Source organism: Pogona vitticeps, chromosome 1 (assembly GCF_051106095.1).
Source record: "Pogona vitticeps strain Pit_001003342236 chromosome 1, PviZW2.1, whole genome shotgun sequence".
Taxonomy (NCBI): Eukaryota; Metazoa; Chordata; class Lepidosauria; order Squamata; family Agamidae; genus Pogona; species Pogona vitticeps.
Genome location: NC_135783.1, coordinates 229,930,062 through 229,954,070, shown reverse-complemented (window position 1 = coordinate 229,954,070; position 24,009 = coordinate 229,930,062). Strand labels below are relative to the sequence as shown.

Sequence of the window (24,009 nt, the reverse complement as noted above, 5' to 3'; positions counted from 1 at the left end):
GCGGCTGTGGGGAGGAGGAGGAGGATCAGAACCAACCCTCGGAGACGAGGACTCCACCTGTTCGCGCCCAGCCTGTCCGAGACCCGCCGCCGCCGCCGCGGTAGCCGGCGCTCCGCGTCTTCCCCGAGGTGAAGCCTTTGTGGCACACGCGGGTTGACGGATGTTCGAGGGAGCGCGTTGGTGAATGTGCGTTTGTGGGAATGGTCTGTAAACCCCATGGGGGGGGGGGAGAGGGGTTGGTGGGGTGGGGTGGGGTGGACGGGCGAGGGAGGGAGGAGCTGGCTGGATGATCAGGGCGCGGGACTGGGGGAAGCAGCGAGGAAGGACTAGCTGTGGGGCAGAAAGGAGAGGTGGAGGAAGAGAAAGGGGAAGAGAGGGAGCCGGGGAGGGAAAGAGGGCGAGCCGACGTTTTTTTTTTACGTCAGGGTTGTCCCGAGTCTTTCTCCTCCTCCTCGGGAGGGATGGACGGCTTCGTCCCCTCCTCCCCTCCCCTCCCCTCCCCCCCTTCCTGTCCTCTCCTCTTCCTCCTCGCCTTCTCCCTTTGCAGTTCCGTGATGCCAACATGAAGGGCACCCACGGAAGCGGAGGTCCAGGAGGCGGCGGCGGCGGCGGCGGCGGCTCTCCCCGGGAGGAGGGTGCCTGAGCACGGGCAGGAGGTCGTTCCCGCTCATTCGCCGCGGGCCGGGGTGTCGTTCGCGCCTGACTTCCCTCTTCTGGCCCCACCGCAGGCAGGCTCGCCGCCGTCGAGAGAAGTCACCATTACCTCGCCCAGCAAGGAAGACCTGTTGGCGCTCGCGTCCCGGCTCTGGCAGAGGAGGAAGCGGCTGGTGGCCGCCGTCGGGATCGCCCTGGCCATGGGCCTCATCCTGCTCATCGCCGTCCCCCTCCTGGTGCAGGCGCCGTCCCCGACCCAGGCGCACTACGAGATGATGGGCACCTGCCGCATGATCTGCGACCCCTACAGCGCCAACAGCGCCGCCGCCGCCGCCGGACCCACCGCCGGGCGCCCGGGAGGCACCACCGCCGCCCTCGAAGCCCTGCAGGAGCTGAGCGTCAACCCGCCCCCGCCCCCGCCGCCCTTCATCCAGGGCCCCAAGGGCGATCCCGGCCGCCCAGGCAAGCCCGGGCCGCGGGGACCGCCCGGCGAGCCGGGACCTCCGGGTCCTAGGGGGCCGCCGGGGGAGAGGGGCGATTCGGGCAGGCCGGGGCTGCCGGGGATGCTGGTGCCGGGGATCGGGCCCTCGGGAGCCGCCACCACCACCACCATGGGCTCGGGCGGCGCCGGCGGCAGCAGCAGCAGCCCCCCGCCGGGCGGCGAGGTGACGGGCGCCCTGAGCGCCGCCTTCAGCGGCCCCAAGATCGCTTTCTACGTGGGCCTCAAGAGCCCGCACGAAGGCTACGAGGTGCTCAAGTTCGACGACGTGGTCACCAACCTGGGCAACCACTACGACCCCTCGTCGGGCAAGTTCACCTGCCAGGTGCGCGGCATCTACTTCTTCACCTACCACATCCTGATGCGGGGCGGCGACGGTACCAGCATGTGGGCCGACCTCTGCAAGAACGGGCAGGTGGGTGGCCGCGCCGGCCAGGGGAGACGCGGAGCGGGCGGGAGGGCGGCGCGCTGGACGGCGCGGGGCCTCCAACCTCCGGGGGAGAGCTCGGAGAACGGAAGGGGGGTGGTGGCTCAGATTAGGGGAGCTGGGCAGCGGGGTGGTTGCAACTTTTCCCCTTCAGCTTTTCAGCTTGCAAAAACTAAAAGTGCAGAAGGCGACCGAAGGAGATGCGGAAACCCAGGGGCCTGAAACTCTCGAGGGCTTTTGCCCGCGCTTCAGGGCTGCGGCGGCAGGTCAAGCAACCGGGAAGGGGCGCGGAGGAACTTGCCCGTTCTCAGCTGAAGCGGGCTGGTTTTTCGGCGGCGTCGAGGCTGCTGAGTAACCGCCCAGCTGCGCGGGATTCGTGTGAACGAGCCCTCGAGATCTGTGTCAGCCTGAAAATGAGGAACTCGGCGTGGAGGGCAGCCCATCCGCCGAAAGGAATCCCTTCCCCAGAGTTCCTCACTGCATGAGGACTCCGACTTGGAAGGAGCCAAGGAGGAAACCCAGTTCAGGGGAACCTGGAGCGAGAGAAAGTGGGAAGGAAGCTGCTTATTAGGGGATTCTGAAGTGCGTGCGTGCGTGGGGAAGGGGAGTTCAGTTCAGAGGGGAACCCTAAAATAGTTCTGTTCCCAACCCGCATCTCAAGAGCTGGCGGACTTTTTCTCGCAGATGGAGGGATCTGAAGCCATTAACAAGGCTGATGAGCGGGAACGTGGCCAGCAAAGTCCCTGGAGACCTGGAGTTTGAAAAGGTCCACTTCTGGGGCTCTCTTTACGGCTGCCTCCCACAACATGGCATTCTCGAGAAGTGTTTCACTATAAATCCCATCATCTTGCCTATGCTGCTTGAAGATAATGTCAATTGTAATTACACACATATAGAAGGTGCCAGTAGGAGGAGCTGAGTTTAAGGTCCAATCACATATCAGGACTGGTCTTCACAATCCCCTCCTGTGTTACTCCTGCATCACAGTCTTGCTTTCCTTCTTGTTTCCCCTTTGTCCACAAGAGGAAAATTTATAGATTGCCACTTCATAAAATCATCTGTTATTGAGCTCTTTCCATGTCAGATGGCCTAAGATCAGTCCCTTCCATTTTCAGGTAGGGCAAGGAAAGTCCTCCACCTGAAATCATTGCTTCCAGTCATCACTGGCAATGCTGGATTAGTTGGACTTTACCCAAGGCAGTTTCCTATGCTGTTAAGAGATCCTGAGATCCAGGCAGTTTCCCCTAGAAGTTGAATGAGATATGTATGTTGGGGTTTGGTTCATGCCTTGTACATATGGGAAGTCATATTTAGCAATCGTGTGTGTGAATGATGGTGATGGAATGAAATTCTGACTATAAGAGGGTCTTTGATAACAATAAATAAATTGCCAACTATAGGAATTCATTTTTGCATAGTAAGCCCCTATGCTCATTTCTGCAGCTCAAAATTTCATTAAGTTGTCAGCATGGAATGTGCTGTAACTCTCTTCTGCCCTGGCCCATGTTATCAAACATCAGAAGGTCTTGAAAATTGCTGGTGGGCAAAATCTGGAAGGCCACACGTTGCCTGGGTCTGCTATGTGTGTTGTGCTCATCATCCATAAAACCTTACATCAAGAAATTATCTTATGGACCTTCCTTAAAGATTCGGAGAAGTGGGTCTACTCCTTGGTTTAACAGTGGCCCATGATGTGCTCTTGTCTGAAGAGATGGACTTGTCCATGAAAGCTCACAGTAAAATACAGCAATTAGTTTTAAAGGTGCCACAGCATTTTGTCTTCTTAATGTTTTTCATTATTTTTGTTTTGTTTTTGCCTGGTGTGCTCTTAAGAGCTTCACTGCCTATAGGGAGCTATCTATGGTGCTGAAAGGTAGGGGAAAGGAAAGGGGGGGGGGGGAGAGAGGAAACCAGCAGGTACAGAGAGGAGCACAGCCATTACAGGTTCGGAGGGACCTGGGGCACTGATGAGCAAGGAGGAATTTTTGCAATCCAACCCCCATCTGAAGGAAGGACACCTCGTTTTTACATGCTGAAACGATCTGCAGGTGGAAAGAACATCAGTGACAATTTCCTTCTTCTTATGGGGAGCTGATCCAAAGTGAGGTATGTCAGCTAAATTGCAACTTCATTTTATTTCGTTTGTATTCATTTATTTATGTCCCCTTGCACACCCAGAAGTGAGACTCAAAGTAACTCAATGTGATTAAAAAATAAATACAGATAAGACCACAATAGCTTTTGATTTCAAAACATCGTAGTATCAAAACACAATTAACTTTAAAGCAATTCAGAAAGTTCGTCACTTAAAATCATGATCACGACCTCCTTCAGTCCAATACACACCTGCTTTAAACCCTGCCTTTAACAGGGTTTTAAGCAGGGTTTTTAGCTACTTGATAAAAACAGGCTTAAAAGAAAGATATTTCCTTTTGAGAAGGTTGAAGCACATCTCGGACAGCCATCTGTTGGGGAGGATGGTGTATTAGTGGGTGTCCTCTTTTTAGATGAGGGTTGGGCCGTGAAAAGTGACTTGTGTGATCCTTTTCAGAGCTATGAGTCTCAGGTGTTTTAAAACTTGAATTTAGAGACCTAACAATTCTTACTGCTGCCCAATGAAGAAAGGATTTCCTTCCAGGCTTGCCCCAGTTATATGTGGATGTAGCACTTAGGCTGCAGCTACATGGTCAAATATCATGGAATTTGTCCTGCTTATAAAGTGAATTTGAAGGGTTTTTAAACTGACCACACAACTCAAAGACGGATTTAAATCAATCCAGCCTTTTTGCTCCCAATTCTCTGCTCCTTAAAGGGGCTTCTACATCTTCAAGCTGAATGATTAAAGCAGCTTTTTCTTGTGAGGTTTGTTGTGATACATTCTTGTAAAGATAGGGTGTGTGTCTGTAGGTGGTGTTTTGGTGATGTAGGCAGTTGGGGTGTGATGTTCAGGACCAGGAGAACACATCCCCACATTCTTTCCTCTCCTCTGATCATCCTCTGAATTTTAAAAATTTTAAAATAATTTCTTACATATATGAGGTTAGTGTTAGATCACCCCCCATTGCTGGGTTACTGCTATAATTATTTCATATTTTATTTATTTATTTATTTATTTATTTCTAAAGAATGAAAAGACAATCGAACATTTTACAAATATTAAATACAAAACTATTCCCCACTTTTCTCCAAATCACATATATGTATATACCTTTACCCATCACCTTTAAAAAAAAAATTGAAATAAGCCATAGTAAATTCACGGAAAACTGGAAGCCATTATTAAAATATGCCGATAAAATGGAGACATGTGGTTTGAAAAGAGACTTAGATTGTTGGTCTATAATTATTTCATATTTATGTTTCCGTCCATTCCCAGTTAGATCAGCAGATGTGGGACCAGAGGGAGGAAAGAAAGAAGGGGGGGGGGGCTGTCAAGTGAAATGTGGATTGTCTCACACCCAGTAAGAATGATGAACAGTTTGAGCACTGACTGAGATTTCAAATGTAATACAGGCTGTGAGTCAAATTACACCCTTCCAGTAAAGTCACACCCTCAGAGGTTTCCCTTTGTTGTGTGAGGGTCACATCCTCAGATGGTATCTTCCTCCAGTTGCATTTTAAGAGAACAAGCTTGTGGAGACCTGACTCACAATCACACCAGAGTCTTGGATGTTGTAGAAATCATGTGTGTCTCTGGAGTGGAGATTCCAAGGTCTGGGGCCAGGCCATGCATGAGGGCTCCTTGTTCTGTGCCTGCAACATGAATGAAATGGCAAAAAGATGGTGAACATGGAGATGGCCCACACATTAGGCTATGAATCAGCATGTTGTGCTTGCCATGAGGATGTTACTGAAAGTGACCATCCCTGGTGAGCAATCCCCATTCTTGCTGTAACATCTAGTTGACAGAACACCCTACAGAAAGAATTATTTTTTTATTGTGCTGTGAGGCCTCTGCTCCATGGGTGATGAACATGGAACCCTTCAGATGTTGCTAAAATGCAGCTCCTGTAAGTCCTAGCCCAGCATAATCAGAGACGAAGTACGGCGGGAGTTGCGGTTCAAAAAACATCATCTGTGATGATGGAGGGAAGCACATGTTCCTCATCCTTGCATTACTTATAGCATGTAGCCTGTTCCTGGCAGATACACTGGGGGATTAGCACAAAAGCTTGGAAGGAAGCAATGTGAGATATAGGTCTGATATTACAGGTAAGTGGGGCCTGTTAACAATTTTAGGGTATTGTCTTCATGAAAGTGGCCTTAGTCTTCCAGGGAGTGAAGATAGCGTCCTGAGACATGTTTTTAAAAAGGCATGAGGAAATAATTTGGCTGAAGGTGGGGACTGTCAATCAGGGTGGGACTTGTGATGTTTTCCTAAGGATGCCTATCTCTTGTCTGACAATGTGGGTACTAACGGCTAGTAAAATGCAATAAGCCAGGGACTAATGAATCCATGAACTGGGCCTTTGGATCATAGTAACTACCATTTCCATTAGGGAAAAGCCAGTCTCTGAGGCATGGCCAGCAAGCCAAGAGCTAGCTGAGGCAAGGAACAGGATGAGGTGCCCTTCATTCTATATACAGAAGCTGGATTGGCAGCTAAATCTTATTTTGACAGCACCAGTATGGATATGGACAAGCTGAGGCTGCACATGGTTTGGTCCACTTAATCAAGGGATTAACTCGAGAATTTAGGATAAATACTTTCCTGCACCTGCTGCTTGAAACCATTAACTCACTCTGCTTAATGGATAGAGCCAAGCCTAGAAGCTTCAGTCTTCTCCTTCTCCGGGCATTTCTGCGCCCAGATGGAGATCCTACAGTTGTAAAGTTATCTTCAGTTGCTAAAAACAGTAGTTGACGTGACTCAAGCATGGCATTTCACCAGACTTCTAAGCCTAAGTATGTCATCGTTTTTCACAGAGACCTGTTTTTTTTCCCAATCAAGGGCTTAATGCTTTGCTCAGAACCACAGATCCTAGAATGGTGGAAAGGAAAGAAGCATTGAAAGAAATGGGGAAACTGCATTAATTAATGACTATCCCACCTATCTTCATAAGAGCCCATTCTTCCACCACGGTTAATCCACATTCTGCCACATCCTGGGAAGAGAACACCACATACCCCATGAAGCCAATCCCCTTACAGTAAAGCAGATGGTTGTTACCTGGAGCCTTCAGTTGGAAACCTCAGGCCAGCCCTTTCATTCTAGGGGCAAAAGCAGCATCTTCTTATTTCTAGTACAAGTGCAGCATTGGTTACAGCAGGATTCAGTTGGCCTCCACTGTGGACAACTTTAAAGGAGAAATAGATTCATGGAGGACAAGGCTATCAGTGGCTTTTAGTTATGAATATGGCTATATATTTCTTCCTGTACCAAAAGCATTTTGCCTCTCAATACCAGCAGTTGGGAGATAGAAGCAGGCAGTCTGCACTCAAGCCCTGTTCGTGGGCTACCCTGAAAAATCTGGCTGCTATCTATCTCTCTGAGCAGATCAGGCCAGATTTTTCTTACATATTTTGCTCTAATGTTATCTGGTGGTTTATACATTTTCCAAAGACAATTTCCCTCAGCTTAAAGAGGGCCTAATTCTAAAGTTCTCATGCTTCCTGGTTTATCCTTCATACTCTGATTAACTCCAGTGGATCCTATACTTTAAAAGCTTTCTTGTTTCCCGCCCCCCCCCCGATATCCCTTTGTCTTTGTTTTCATTTGTTAAGGCTGCATCCCTAACACTGGGGTGAGGTGGATTCCATCTGCTGAACAGAAGTGTGGTATGTGTGTCTGTAAGGGTGTATGAGTGTGCGTACACATACTTGCATGAACCAAGAAACTAAATATCATCACTGTCCTTCTGAAGACATTTTAGTCTTTTCAGTGTAGGGGGTGGACAGTACTTCCTGCTCATTTATGCTCCAGGTCCCTCTAACATTGTGGGAAACCCTCCCTTCTCTTCATCTGCAGCTTTTTTCCCTTCCTCTCTCAGGACCATGGATAGCTCCTCACATTTAGATCCTGAGACTATGTGTGGTACTTGGTCTTCCTTAAAAAAAAACCATGTCAGAGTATTCCACAAATTAACATTATGAACATATAAAAAATAGGTAAAATTAAAACTAACTAAAATTTTTAAATAGTTAGACTATTTTTGACCAGAAGCAGGCTACTTAATGGCTTCATCTTGATCAGTTGCTAGATGTTCTTTTGTACATGAGATAGGACATACATTGCATGCAAATAAGTGCAGTATTGATAGAATTTCTCTACAGTCATAAAAGATCACCCTGTAAACAAGTAGCTCCATTTTACTTGATTATTCTTTGATCTTCCAGCATTGCTTCCAAGTCTATAAAGTGACTTCTAGATCGAGTCTTATGGTGAGAGATACTCTTCAGTAGTCATCCATTCAGCAGTTTGTGTTGTTCTCCATAGGTTTAACTTAGCCTCTCCTGGTTTAATATTTAGAGCTTGAGATGTGTGCAGAAAACCTTTTCTTGATTTTAGCCATTGTCTAGGCAGTTGATGTCCATGAAGTGGATGGGTATGGTGCTGTATTACCTTATTTTGTTCTTTACTTACTAGCATCTCTTGATGTACTTCTGGAGAGGCAATGCCAACCAAATAATAAACTTTTTCACTGGGGTAGGTTTCAGATAGATAGCAATAATTCTGCATGATGCATTAAGAGCTACATCCACTTGTTTAGCATATGCTGATTTATACCATATGGCACATATCATGGGACATGGTGAAGCCGAGGAACAGAGTGAATTCTGAAAACTTTAGGCTTTTCAATGTGTCCCCTTTGTGGATGGTGGGGAAGATGTAGGAGAGTTCCTGCTATATTTGATAGACTACATTTGCTTCAGGTCATGAAGTATCACTACGAGAGGCAATTTTCTGCACTTCAGATACTCTGACATAAATTCCTATTAGGCTCAGAGGCCAATAGTCAAGAATCATGAAAGTTGTGCTCTGAAACAGTTGGAGGACACCAGGCTGAGAGTCTCTTGTTTATTTGCTTTGATATTTTCAACCCAGTTAGAAAAGACAATCTCTGTTTGAGAACATGCCCTCAGCTCACATTCTAGCACCTGCTTAGGCAAGAGTAGGGCTGAAAGCAGGATGGGCAAAAGGGGTATAGACCTGCCAGTTAATTTCCTGGGAAGTAAAATAAGGTGGATTAAGGAAAGTTCTTTTTCTTTCTTTCTTTCTTTCTTTCTTTCTTTCTTTCTTTCTTTCTTTCTTTCTTTCTTTCTTTCTTTCTTTCTTTCTTTCTTTCTTTCTTTCTTTCTTTCTTTCTTTCTTTCTTTCTTTCTTTCTTTCTTTCTTTCTTTCTTTCTTTCTTTCTTTCTTTTTGATACCACTGGACAGGGCCACTTAACAAATTTTGGAAAAAAGCCTAAGTATCTGGAAAATGGAATATGAGAAAAGTGGTTCCAGTTGGGGTTTAACGGAAAGGGGAGAGAGAAAGATGTAGGATGGCCACAAAATGAGAATGGTCAGTAATGTGCACTCAGCCTAATGACTGATCTGACACTTCTTTGATCTTGTTACAAGAGTGATATGAGAGAGAGAGAGAGAGAGAGAGAGAGAGAGAGAGAGAAGTGTTAATACATGGTGTCCTGTATAGCTCCTTCCTTTCTAGATCATTCGCAGGGCTATTGCAAAAGGATGTTGAATATTTCAGCTAAGGGGGGAAAGTGCTAGCAAAACTGTTCTCCTGGGATTCTTCAGCTGAAGAGAAGCACAAAGTCTCATAAATTGGCCGCAGCTTTAAGGTTTGTCAGCTTGTGTGTATATGTTTGGGGAAGAGATCATCTTGTTTTGTGTCATTACAATATATTTACACATTTCTTTGGGGAACCATCTGCTCCAAAAGCATGGTATGAATAATCAAAATCAATAAATGAAGGAACACAGAACCAAAATTGATTGGATTAGAAGTAAGGGAAAAAGGAAGGGATGAGTATCAGGAAGAGAAGGCCAAGGAAAGAGAGACTGAATTATGATGGATGGAATCATGAAAGGTCTGATGAAGATCCAAGGGAGATAGGATTCGGGAGAGCCACTGGGTCCTGGCGATGAAGGAGGATGAAGTGAGACAGACAGGATGAAAAACACATGACATGGAGAAATCTAGCAGTGGAACAGGGAGTCTGGAGAGGTTAGGAAATCTCCATCACCAGAAGTATTAAGAAACAGGCTGAATGGATATCTGTCTGCCAAGATTCAAGTGAAAGAAATATTTCCATTCAAGGAGGTTAAACTATATGTCTTTTACTGTCACATTTAATGTCCTTTTTCTATACAGTGATTGAGGAGGAAAAGAAAAGGAGGGGGTTGTGACAGAAAGAGCTGAGGAGATGGCAAGAGCACAAGAACAAGAAAAGCATTTCTCTGTGAAGGGCAGGTTTGGTGTAAAAGGGAATGGTGGTAGAAAAAGGGTACGGTACGAATGCAAGCAGAATGGGAAACAGGGATCGAGGCAAAGGGAAGAGGTAAAAAAAGGAAAGGAGGATCAGAATAGGCTGATCTGAGAGGCCAAGGTGAAAGAGTTAGTTCTTGCTAGGTGTTATCTTTCTTTCCTAAGACATTTTGTTGGTCTTGCTAAAACTCCCTTGGGTTTTCCTTGAACTTTCTTAAATGTTTGACCTGAACTGATCTCTCCAAATTTGCTTCTGTGGTATGTGTGGAAATCTAACTGTCCAGCGGGTGCCCTTTTGACTGTGCCCAGGTGTTTTGTCAATAGAAAGGGACCTGCCAATCTGTTTTAAAATCCATTTCAGGGATATTTTTTCTTGGAAGGCACAGTAGGTGGTATCCGGAAAGAAGGAAGTGACTGGTGGCGATACGGTATGGTATAAATTTCTTTTCCTTAGTGGTATTTAATTCAGACATCACTTGGAAAAAAATTGACTGTAATACCTGGGTGATTTGGGGAGTTGCAGTTCAAAAAAGTAACTTTCCTTAGTTTTTCTTATTTCTGTGATGATACTGTGCTTTTCCATGGGGAAAAAAAATCACACTCAGACTGCCTTGTCAATTTTAAGAAAGAAACAAACAAAAAAGATCCTCCCCCTGAACTTGAGTAAAAAAACATGATGCTTCTATAAGAGGGTGAAGGAACGTGGAAAAAGAAGGCTTGGGGGTGGGGTGGGGGAAGGATTCAGACCATGGAGTGTCCAAGGATATGAATCCCTTTCCGCTCTTTGTATGCTGTGCTTTGCAGGTGCGGGCTAGTGCCATCGCCCAGGATGCCGACCAGAACTACGACTATGCTAGCAACAGTGTGGTGCTGCACCTGGACTCAGGGGACGAGGTCTATGTGAAACTGGATGGAGGGAAAGCCCATGGAGGCAACAACAATAAGTACAGCACTTTCTCTGGCTTCCTTTTATACCCCGACTGACAAAAACCAAGAACCCAAGTTGTGGCCCGTCGCCTCGTCTTTCCGCCACCACCACCACGCCTTTCCTGGGGGTCTGCTTTGCAGGTCACTTTACGCTTCATTCTAGACAAACTGTATGTTTCGTTGGTTGCCGCCTGAAAGAGTGAGGAGCAGCTTCCAGCATCGGTGTTATCTCTTCTTAGATGTCCTATTGTTCATTACTCAGTACTAGAGGAGTAGGTCTAAAGAGACTTCACTGGCAGTTATCCACACCATGGATTGATCCCTGAAGTAAAATCCATGCTGTCTCTGGTGAAAACGTCTCTCCAACATTCAGGGGATGCTTGTTGTACAGTTATCTCCATAAAGTCCCTTAATCCAGGCTGTCCATCTAAGGAGATTTTAAGAAACTGTCTCAGCTTTGTGTCATTTCAAGCCATAAGAATGTGTACCTTTGTTTAAGTAGTCTTGCATCAAAATCAAAGCTGATAGTACAATATCAGATTTTCATTGGTCTGTTAAGATTCAAAATGGATAAATGGTACCACACACCAACTCAGGCGGGTAAGCCGCCTGTACAAACAAGAGTTTATTAAACTCGGTATTTTTGTGATCTCAGTTGAATTGTAGACATGCTTTCTTTCTCTGAAACACCATTTTATTGTTGGAAATATTTGAATTCCAACTTCCTATGAACAAAGCATGTCCTTTGCTGTTAAGTTACATTTTCTTAATAAGACCAAACAAGTGACTAAAAACAAAATTTCTGTTCACCTCACTCCTAATCTCCTTTCTGGGGTGTCAGTTTGTTTAAACCCACTCCAGTCCTTATGTTTGTATGAAAGATTCTAAGGCGAAAAGCACAGTACATAAAGCAGAAGCGATGAATCCTAGCACTTTATTTCTCTTTAGATGTATGAGAGGTAGGCAACTATGCCCCTCCAGATGTTCTGGGGTGACAACTATCAGCCAGTATAGCTAATTTTGAAGGATTATGGGAGCTGTGTGCCCAGCCCTAAGGTAGAGAATCATTGCTTTTATCAACAGTCTAGAAAATAGCACAGGTTATAGTGACACTACACTGGCTGTTCCTATGCTGCTTTGTATGTAGGGGATTTGAGTCCAATCATTTTGATTTATGTCCTATAAATAGATATATATATATTTTCTTTGTTTCTTCCATCCACCCTTGTGCAATGCAATACTTATGTGGGTGATGATGTTAAAAAAATTAATCTCCTGTCTCTAAAGCAAATGAATGAGCAAAAGAAGGGGGAGTGTATTAAATTATCTTTTTGACAATGGTTTTCTATTGTGTCTCTTTTCTGATGTTGCATGTTCTGAGGGAGAACAGCATAAGAGTGTGGAGCATGGTATTTTTAACTCTTCAAAATGTGTATTTTTTAATGAAAGATGTTTCTTTTATGGCTCCAACACCCCACCCCCATTAGCAGCACATTATAATCTGCACAATATAGACAAGATTTAGCAGAACTGTCATATGGAAAAAGTTCCCAACCTATTTTTCAAGTGGTGATGACAAATAACCTTGGTGGCTTATGACCATACCAAAGACCTGAGAGACAGATGTGGTTCTTGACTGAATGTCTCGACTCCTGTTGAGTCTTGGATGAAGGACTAAATGGAAGGTGGTAAAACTGTTAGGGCAGGAATAAAAGTTTGAGTTTTTTTCTTTCCCTGGTTCCCTTGAATGAAAGGAAAACAAGAGAGCCATTAAAAGGCTGATGGTGGCCTCACCTTCCTCTGCCCATTCTTCTAATTTTGACTCCAGAAATAAAATAATATAATTTAATATGATACAATATGATGTCTTCCCAGTTTTTAGGCAGAGAGAATCAAACATTATACCTGCAATCTTAGGTACACCTATTCACACATAATCACCAGGGAATTCAGCGGGTCTCCTTCTGAATATGTGTATACTGGATTGCGCTGCATGTCTTTAGAAGATGTCCATTGAGATCATGTGAGGGGAAAAACAGGCATTTTGTGAGATTTATAGCTTTTTTTAAAAAAAGACCATCATCTACCAGAATGTTCTGTCAACTTTCATGCTGGATTATATTTTTGGTGGCTATGTTTTTCCACAAAATATACATACAGAGAAATACACTGACTGACAAGGGGCCTGTTTCACACATACTTAAGGTTTTCCACTGTGTTCTTATTGGTGGTTCTGTTCTCTCTCTTTTTTAAGTCAGGTTGCTAGACCTGCAAATACAGCTCATATAAACAGTTTTGTTCTTTCAAGGCCTTTAACTAACGGTTGTTTCAACTTCTGTGCAAGGAATATAGTAGCTGTCTCTGTGGAAATATTTAGTTGTGGCGTGTGTGTGGGAAGAAGTAGAAGCTGACATGGTTTGATAAACTTTTTTATAGACATTCTGTACTACACATATTGCTATCTACTGACTCTCTAGCTCTCATGCAGGTACTCCTTGTACTCCTTTCCCCCCAAGCTTTATCTCAAGACTCTTCCAGGCAATCCATTTCATAGCACCACCACCATTGAAGTTACTCTGACTGGAGCAACAAACGAACCATTCATGGGCTCGGGGTCCCAAAGTTCATTCTTCAAAGAAGCTCTTGTCTCGTAGAGTTACTTACTATTCAAACCAGTTACTTACTATTTTGTTGTGATTTCATACAAATTGCCATGGCAAACACTTCTGCACGATACTCTTGTACATACATTTAGATGTTTCTTGTGGCATTAGTGGTATGAGTAACGTAGTTCCTTTCTCACCAGGCCCTGGTGTGAACTTTAAATAAAGCACGTTTCATTTTATGGATGCTTTGTTATTCATCCACTTCTCTTCAGTTTCTGTTCTCTGCTTGACAAAGAGACCTGCAAGGTGAGAGCCCTATTAGAAGTAGATCTAGTAAATGGTTCATTTTCATAATTTCAGAGGATGTGCCCGTTGTTACTTATTTATCCAAGTCAATTCAGGGGCAGTCTGAAAAGTTCTAACCTAATTATGTATTCAGGAACATCTGCCTTTTAAAGACAAGGAGTTCACCACATTGCAGTGCCCTCATTCAGGAGCATTTGTTCCTCTCACCCTTATTAAAAAAAATGTATTTTCTGCAAAAGGAAACTGCCACAAAACTTGAAAGTTCACCTATGGCACCCTGGCTGGTCCTTTTGAAACTTAGTATGTTTCTAATATTGTGAACTTTGTAATTATTAATGTATTCGGGTGTGTGTGTGCTTTCTCTTCCCTTTAGGGCAGACCCCAGTTGTATTCTTAGAGAGAGCAAGATGCCTCCCTGGAACAGTAAATCTGAGCTGTTACAGAGGGGCAGCTAATTGTTGGGCATTTGTTGGTTATATTTTACATGTTTTCACTAACAAGGGAAAGGAAGATATGTTCGTTGGATTTTGTTTGTTTGTTTTGCCTTTAATCCCAAAATAACTTTCTTTGGGATTCTGCACACTATGGTGTGTGTGTGTGTGTGTGTGTGTGTGTGTGTGTGTGTGTGTGTGTGTGTGTGTGTGTGTGTGTGTGTGTGTGTGTGTGTGTGTGTGTGTGTGTGTGTGTGTGTGTGTGTGTGTGTGTGTGTGTGTGTGATGCCATTTGCTGCTCCACTTGAGGCATTAAAATAATTTGGGCGGGCCCAGATGCCTTTCCTGCACGGGATCCCTTGAGCAGCCTGCCTTAAAAAATTGGCAGTCAACAGTAAGGTGATCTGTTTTTCCTCAATCATGATCAATCATTTTGTGGATTCCCCCCCCCCTTTTCACATCTTCAGTACTCCTTAAATGTATACTGTATATGTTTTTTGAATTGATTTATGAAAGCAGTGGGTGCTGTGCTCTAAATGCAACACTGGCCTTTGCATTTAATTTACTCATGGCAGAATCTCATAGTTCTGAGACTCAGCTGAGGCTAGAGGAAATTTTTAAAAGTTTTAAACGTGCAGAAAACATTTTTTTGGTCATTAAAAATTATCTAATTAAAAAAAATTCTGTCAGCCCTGAAAATACCAAGATTATTTTTTTTCCTGTCAGGGCTCTAGCATGGGTGGCTAGAGCATCATTTGGTAACATGTGCCTAACAGATCCTCCCTCGTGTTGTGGTATCTCATGGTGTTGCTGCACTGATGTTTACCTGCACCCCTCAATGTGCACATCCTTTTCCTACCACAGCCATGGAGGGAGATGAATCAGATATGGAAAGGGGTAAATCTGACTAAGTAGCCCTGCAGTGTATCCTCCTAAGGGCTACATGAGTCAGCTCAGGGTCCTTTTGTCATGCCAGTGATACACTATTTTTAATAGTACAGGGCATTTAAGGTTAACTGAACGCAAGCTAAACAGCCCCTCTTCCCCTTCACCCTTGTTATGCTAAGTGCAGAAAGCTATTTTCCACTTACTGTGCACAAGCCACTGTTTCATTAAAATAGCTTCATGGTATTGGAGTGCCCACTTCAGCCGCTGAACCGAAGCCTGTATTTTCATTTTTGAAGCTTTAAAACCCAGCATTACAGGATATGAATATTGGAAGTACTAGTAAACAGTTGCCTTTGTCTCAGTTCTGGTCTCAATTCTGGTGTGGAAAAATATTTTAATACCAACAACTTGCAATTTCATTTCTGAATGCTAATACAGTTGTTACAAATGCATTTGTATTGCAAAATTCCAGTTCAGAACTCCAGATTCATTTCAGCCTCCGTTCTCATATCTGTATATGGTCACTTTCTGTTTCATCAGCTAAAATATCAGTTGTATGATTGGAGGGTTATGTCTGTTACCTCAGTATCAGTATACTGGTAGGTGAAAGCTACTGGATTGATGGAATATTATTATTGTTAACAAAGCTCTCTTTTCTTCCTTCACCTTGTGAATGGCTTTCAGGTAGGCAGTTGGCAGTTACTCTAATTAGCAGGCTTGGACTTCATCAAATGAGTTGTTTTGTTGAGGGTAGATGTGATGATCATTTGCAAAACTTGTAATTTTTAAAATCCCTCCCATTTCCCAGAGCACATTCTTTCTCCTCCAGATATGAGAAATTTTATATCTATCTATCTATCTATCTATCTATCTATCTATCTATCTATCTATCTATCTATCTATCTATCTATCTATCTATCTATCTATCTATCTATCTATCTATCTATCTATCTATCTGTCTGTCTGTCTGTCTGTCTGTCCGTCCGTCCGTCCGTCCGTCCGTCCGTCCGTCCGTCCGTCCGTCCGTCCGTCCGTCGATTTTGGTAGTGCAGTTTCCAGAATCTTGTTGCTAGCATGTAACTGTCCCATTTCTAGAAGTCACCTCAAATGCTCCTTATGATCAACGCTAGTCAGGCCCACCTCTTGCACTGGGTGGAAGGAGGCAACTACCTGAGGCAGCAGAATGTGTATGTCCTAAAAGGGCACCAAGCGATCAGATTTGCTTTGCGGCTGCTCTGTTGTTATTGCCATGGTGAAGTGCTTTTGAGGTATTGCACCTCAGAAGAAGCTGACTGGCCAACCTGTGTACGTAGAGTGGGCCCAAGGAAGGGAAGAGGGACAGCTGGCATGTGTGTGTCTCGGAGAGGAAAATGTCTTGGGACAGCTCTGACTATAGTCCAAGGGGAAGTGACAGATGCATGGTTCATCGGTGGGGAGCTGGAGGGTCAGGTATCTACAGGGCTTCCTTCATCCTCCTTGCTGTTTTTGTCTCTGTTGAGCCATACACTGCCTTTTCTAGATGCAATCTGTATGGCTCTAGAGAGGGAGAAAGATTAAGAGAGAACGATAAGGAAGGCCAACTGTGCTGGCTCTCTGCTGCTATCTGCCAATGCTCCCTCATTCAGACAGGGTACATGTGGCTGCCACAGAAAGAAGGAGGAGCTACCAGATGTGTAGAAGACTTCAGGAGTGGTCAGAGTAGGCTGCTTTTGGAAACATGGGGCCTGGGATATATTTCGAGATGATAACCCCGTGTGTGTGTGTGTGTGTGTGTGTGTGTGTGTGTGTGTGTGTTTTGAATGGATTGCTTGAAGCGGGGAACACTTGAGCCACGAGAAGTGGGATCCAGGCCAGAGTTCCAAATGTTATATATATATATTTTGGACTACATTTCCTAGAATTTTCCAGCCAGGACATTCATTTGCAATGCTTGCTGTGATATTCTGGGAGTTACAGTCCAAGCTCTGGTCTAAGCTTGTATGCAAGATGGGGATCATATCTTTAGCAAAGACATGGTCCCAGTGAAGGAATTGTTCCAATAAGAACTTGAGAGGTTGCTGTTGGGATAAATAAGATGGACAACGAGAATAAATGGGAGAGAAGCCTCAATAAGAAAGGAAGTAAGATAACTTAAGAGGTATTTCTGTTCAAAAGAGAAGTGCAAGTTGGTAGTACACTTTCACAGCTGTCTCTGTTATCTACGTTCAGGGCTGTTCAGAGCTGCTATGATATTCTGTGCACAGTTAGGTATGTTTGCACAAGAGCTTTTCTATCTGTGAAAAGTGTTACACAGCCGTTAGTCATCTACAGATGTTGACAATGATTAACAGATGTCTTCACAACTCATGTCTGTGAGGCGGCTCTAACTGAAGTGTTGTTTCCTGTTTACAGATGTGTTTAGGAATGGTGACATTGCCATGTGTGTGCTCACATGTTTGGTTTTAAAAACACACTCAGTTACCTATCTGTAAACCTGGAGCATTATGTTAGAAGTGTGGATTTTAAAAAGTGATACATCAAGTTGGAAATGAAACAAGAAAATGGAGAAAGGCCAGAGTCTGCGAGGTGGGGAAAGGGAGGGTCAAATCATATCTTACACATAAATTGTCACTCTATTTAAAATCTCAGTAGCATTTCAGAGTCATAGTTCCAGCAAACCACAGTGCTGGAACTAATCAGACTTGGAAATGCAGGCTCTGTTCACATTCAGATGACCAATCACAAACAAAGCAAGCTAATATAAGCAGCATGCTTTTGGTTTAGTTCGAAAACTGTGGGAGAGATGAAAAACTGCTGTGATTGGTTGCAGTTGGTTCAGCACTTAGGAATCCTGTTTCTAATTAGATATCTTTGTAATGTATAGTTTCTTTCTCAGGTTCAAGTGAAAGTAAAATACAGCAACAAAGGCTCACATAGGAAGGAATGGATGTATATATCCTCAACGAAGTATATTTCTGAGTAAAAAAGAGATCAGCTGATGTGTAAGACCTCTGTCTTCCTGAAAACATGGAAAGCCTCTGGCGATCTGGAACACAGACATAAAGAGACACCTCTATTTGGATAGGTGCACACAAAAAACCCTACAAAACCACACTATCTGGTGGATTCTGGGAATTGTAGTCCAAAAGAATAAAATTCTCACGCTCTTCAAAATATGCTTGGTGTACAGTTTACCTCACCACTCAGCAGCCTTAGGCAGCTTCTGGGGCCTGCCATTGGTTCCTGCCTTGGCCTTTTTTGAAAAACTCTGCCGAACTGGGAGCTCTGAACAGCTGTGGGTAACTGGGTCTAGCTGCCATTTTAATTTCCCACCATGCCCTGGAGGTGGAATGAGAAATTAAAGCCACGGCTAGACCCAGCCATTTAATCCTGCTTGGCATTCTGCCATCTTGTTCCTACTGCTGAGTGGGCCCCTCTAGGACCCACTGAGGGAAGAAAGGACACACCAATAAGCATTACATCCAAGGCCTTTTCAAATCTGAAATTGGCCGTGGATGTGCCATTCAGATCTGTAGAATGACTGCTAATGAAATTGGCTGCATGTCAATGCCACCACAAACAGCAGGATCATACACCAAGAGGGAGGTGGGCAATATATATATATATATATATGGGGCACTTTCCTGGGGTTGTTAAGTGATGGACCCAGATAGAAATGAGTCTGTGAAAGTTGCTAGCCTGATGTGACTTTGTATGTTCCCCCACATGTATTTCTCTCCTACTTCCCTCCCTTCCTGTTATGTGTTTTGCCTTGTCTGTTCTTATACAGTTGTAAGCATGAATGTCCAGTATGGCACAGAAGCAGTTGTAGTTATAGGTATATGTACAGGGATACTATAGAGTGGAGAAGGGAAATCCAAAGGAAAAATGGGCGGATTATGGTCAAGGACAGACTTTTTTTTCTGGCCACATCTTTTTAAAACAAAAATAAAAACTTTAAAATACATGTATTAAAAAAACAGGAATTAATGTCAGTGTTTATCAATCAGCTACTATTCTGATGGTGGAGGCACCTGTCTTGTCTGAAACCCTTTTAGATTACTTGAAATGCTTTCACAGTACATCAGGGGAATAAATCTTTGGTAGATCTCTGTAGTTTTGGCTTTCCATTCTGAATACTTTGCACAAGATTCTACCACGAAGAAGGATAAAACTTATTCTCCTTTGCTGTGCTATATGTACTCATATATGTGTACTCTATGGAAAAGGCAATCCTTAGCCTGTCAGCTTTCTTAGAAACTGCCACCTGTTCCAGCTAAATGGGAGCTGACCAGAATATATTTATTGATTTCTCATCCAATACATATGGATAGAGAAAGGCCCTACTAAGTTGTAAGTGAAGCTCCTGAGGGATAACATGAGGGAGGGAGGGAAGGTGGGATTAGGAAATAATTCATGGTTTGCTTTTGCCCAGTCAACATTCTTCTCAGATTAATCATTTCCATGCCTGAGCAATTGATGTTGGCAACCAGTTGTTCAAGGACAACCAGAGAATTTTTTCACTTGCAAATAGAAAATGGAATCCACATCTCTTGAGTCAAAGACGGATCCATCTTGGGGTTGAAAACGTCTTCCAGGCAATTAAGCACAAATGGTAATAATGTCTTATCACATTGATATGCACACCTTGTTTCATTCGTTTGAACCCACCAGCTGAGCTATGTAAAGAGCAATTGCTAAGTGTAGGTATTTCGAAGGCCATGTTTACAAACTTCTGAAGTTCCTGTTCACATACAGGAATTTTGTCACATCCTAAGAGTCACAACCCATCACGGATCTTTGCGTTGTCATGGTAAAGGGGTTTGAGTCATTCAGAGAAGCTATGAGCTATGCCGTGCAGGGACACGGAGAGGACATACCTGTAGTGGAGAGTTCTGACTAAATGCGATCCACCTGGAGCAGGAACTGGCAAGCCCCTCCAGTATCTTTGCCAAGAAAACTCCATGGACAGAAACAAAAGGCTAAAAGGAATGACGCTGGAAGATGAGCCCCTCAGGTTGGAAGGCGTCCAATATTCTACTGAGTAAGAGCAGAGGACAAGTACTCCAGAGCTAATGAAGTGGTTGGGCCAAAACTGAAGGACACTCAGCTGTGGACATGCGTGGAAGTGAAAGGAAAGTCCGATGCTGCAAAGAAAAATACTGCACAGGAACCTGGAATGTAAGATCTATGAACCTTGGGAGGCTAGATGTGGTCAAACAGGAGATGGCAAGAATAAACATTGACTTCCTGGGTGTCAGTGGAGTAAAATGGACGGGAATGGGCAAATTCAATTCAGACAATTATCATATCTACTATTGTGGGCAAGAATCCCATAGAAGAAATGGAGTAGCCCTCATAATGAACAAAAAAAGCTGTACTGGGATACAATCTCAAAAATGATAGAATGATTTCAATATGAATCCAAGGCAGACCTTTCAACATCACAGTAATCCAAGTTTATGCACCAACCACCAATGCTGAAGAGGCTGAAACTGACCAATTCTATGAAGACTTACTACACCTTCTAGAAATGACACCAAAGAAAGATGTTCTTCTCATTACAGGGATTGGAATGCTAAAGTATCAACAACCTCAGATATGCAGATGACATCACTCTGATGGCAGAAAGTGAGGAAGAATTAAAGAACCTCTTAATGAGGATGAAGAGGTGAGTGCAAAAAATGATCTGAAGCTCAACATCAAAAAACCTAAGATCATGGCCACTGGTCCCATCACCTCCCGGCAAATGGAAGGGGAAGATATGAAGGCAGTGACAGATTTTACTTTCTTGGGCTCCATGATCACTGGAGATAATGACAGCAGCCATGAAATTAAAAGACCCCTGCTTCTTGGGAGGTGGGCGATGACAAACCTAGACAGCATCTTAAAAATCAGAGACATCATCTTGCTGACAAAGGTGAGCATAGTCAAAGCTATGGGTTTTCCAGTAGTGGTTGTCATGATGATGGGATATGTAGTCAGAGAAATGTAAGATGGAGTCAGGAAATCAACCTTGAGTGCTCACTGGAAGGATAGATCCTGAAACTGAGGCTTCAATACTTTGGCCGTCTCATGAGGAGAGAAGACTCCCTGGAAAAGACCCTGATGATGGGAAAGTGTGAAAGCAAGAGGAGAAGGGGACAACAGAGGACGAGATGGTTGGACAGTGTCATCGAAGCTACCAACATGACTTTGACCAAACTCCGGGAGGCAGTGGAAGGCAGGAGGCCCTGGTGTGCTCTGGTCCATGGGGTCATGAAGACTTGGACATGACTTAATGACTAAACAATAAAAAGAGTAACACACTTGGCTCCCCCAAGCACATGGGTATATCATCTAATCCATGCCTAAGTGAGGGGAGAATTGGTTTCTGATCCCACTGGGAGTCTTCTCTTGGCTGCAATGTCTAATGGAATCATGTTCTTGATAGATTTTCTTTTCCTGTGACAGCTGGGGTTGTACAAATTGCCAGGGCCTAGCCCTCTTTATTGAGGTAACCTCCGTATGGATTTGATGTACAAAGATCGAAGTTTCTTTCTCTCTCTCCCCCTCAAAAGCACACAAACAAATTATCTCCAGTAGAATATGCTCCTATCCACTTGTGGGATCTGCCGCTAAGTTTAACAACCTCTTGCTTCTCTTCAATTGTAGTACATCTGGAATATGGTTGAAAAGCCTCAGTTTGAGAACCCCAAATGAAGCATAATTGCTATGGATGTGCAATCCCCACTTGGTTTCTAATCCTTTCTGACTTATTCCTCTCCTCCTTGTGACAAGATGGAGCTTAGGCACAAAGCCTTCCGTTTAAATTTCAAAAAATTAAAATTGACATGCGGCAGCATCACTGGGAGCCGGGAGGAATTCTAAGGAGGCGCTTTGCCTGCGTCGCTTTATCCCTTTGCATTAAGGAGCAATTTGTACTTCTAACAAAAGACCCAACCGTTCCCCCTTGGCAAAAGGGCAATGAAGATACCTTGCCAGGGAATTGCTGTTCACAATACTTAAACAAATTTGAGTCTTAGATTCTCCAATCTGTATTCCCCGTTGGAGGCTTGCAATTCAAATGCACGGCTGGTGGCAGGCGCCTGCCAAGGTGTCAGCGGTTAAGCGGATGATAGATTGATGAGGCAATGGGAAGACACATGCTTGCAATGGCACTTTGCCCCGACAGTGATCTATGTATCTGCCCATTATCAATGTCACAAGGAGGCTTGAACCCCCCTTTGCCAGACGTCTCATTTGCAGCTTATCACCCATGTACTAATTACCCAAGCTGGCTTACGCCCCAGGAAAGAAACAAAAATACTTATTGCTACGCCAGCAAGAGTTTACACAATCGATCTCCCCTGGGCACATCGTTGCTTTCTTCCTCTCTTTGTTCAAGTCTTTTGCGATCACATTGAGGAAGGAAGGAGTTGGCGTCTTCTTGACCCCTGATGAAATGACCATTATGACAAGATCCAGGGAAATATGTACATTTCACACTGTCTTGTGCCTAACCCTTTCCTATTACATGTATGTGATTTGAGGTGTTTCAAAACGACAGTAAACGCTCACTTATTAGTTATTTTTGTACTTCTGCTACCAGCAACGGGCCAAAGTGCTTGGGTGATCTTCTGCCTCATGTACCAAAGTCTGGATTTAAGATACTGAACACTTTGACTTGGGTAGCAGGAGAAGACATTTCTTAGAAAATTGGAAAGGAGTCCAAGGGTCATCTAGTCTAACCCTCTGCTAATGCAGAGACCAAACCCCTGCCAGTATGGTGCATATTTGTATGTAAATAAGCATGTGAGGGGGAACAGGATCCCATGAGATAATTAAGAAACAAGGTTTTAAAGCCATCAGGGAGGAGGAGAAGTTTCTAAATTCTTCCCATAACAGATGTGAAGGGCATTGTATACAAATATCATCTTCTGGACATTCTGCTTGCTTTGGCCGTTCTGGATGAAGGATTGGAGTTTCCTGGTTGCAACATCTGGATACATATCCTGGGAATGAGGGATCCAGAAGGGCTTTTTGTTGCTATTTGCTGGTGAGTGCTTGTTATATGCATGGCATGTGGCTTGTCATGGTGTTTTCTGACTTAATATGCAGGAAACCTGCAATATACAATTTTGCACTAAAAACAAATGGAACCATTGCTATGACCAATGCCTCTTTCTTTTGATGCTCACTTTCCAAATGCAGATAAGCCTTTGTTTTATTTTTTGCCCTAACAGTGGCTGGGACTTCCAGGAAATGTTCATGAGAGAGTTGTGGTTTATTCATGTTTTGGAATGGTCTAAGTTGCCTCTACTTGCAGTATTACATTTTCCGATGTCTCTCATAATGAGTGGTGGGCACCTAATGTTAGTCAAGGGCTATGCAATCAACGTCTCATTCTTATTGGTTTCATAGTAATTCTTGGGCATGGAGGGGGAATTTGGAGAGAGATGGTTACACGATGGAATGATGAGGAACTTCCACGAAAGCCAAGGACAAAAAGGGATGGGGTGACACCATGAGCGTGCCAGTTTTTGGCCCATGGTGAGAAAAACAGTTCACAATGTAGCTCATGAAGTATTGATACAGGAGAATGACAAATCGTTAGGATGGAGGAAAACTGATATAAAAGAATATAATAAAAATACATACACAAAGGACAGGAGGTGGAAACACAAGGATCATATGGGAGAATCTGGTGAAACAAGACTGTACATTGTATAAATCTTTAGGGATGTCACAATGAAACTGTTGGAGGCAAAGAGGAGCAGCAAAGCAACAAATGCAAAAGTACAGCAGATTGTTGTTCTCATCATGTGCTGGCAAGTAACATTTGACTTACGTTGACCCTAATGGGTTTTTAAAGAAATGT

At 43.9% G+C, this 24,009-nt stretch overlaps 1 protein-coding gene across 1 annotated transcript; it reads left to right on the top strand.

Moving 5' to 3' along the window:
• The first annotated feature begins 571 nt into the window (after positions 1–571).
• Positions 572–12,277, top strand: C1QL2 (complement C1q like 2). The gene is made up of 2 exons (XM_020779674.3): positions 572–1,568; positions 10,817–12,277. The coding sequence occupies exons 1-2, from the start codon at positions 855–857 to the stop codon at positions 10,994–10,996; spliced, it is 894 nt and encodes a 297-aa protein (XP_020635333.3). The 5' UTR covers positions 572–854; the 3' UTR covers positions 10,997–12,277.
• Positions 12,278–24,009: the final 11,732 nt, after the last annotated feature.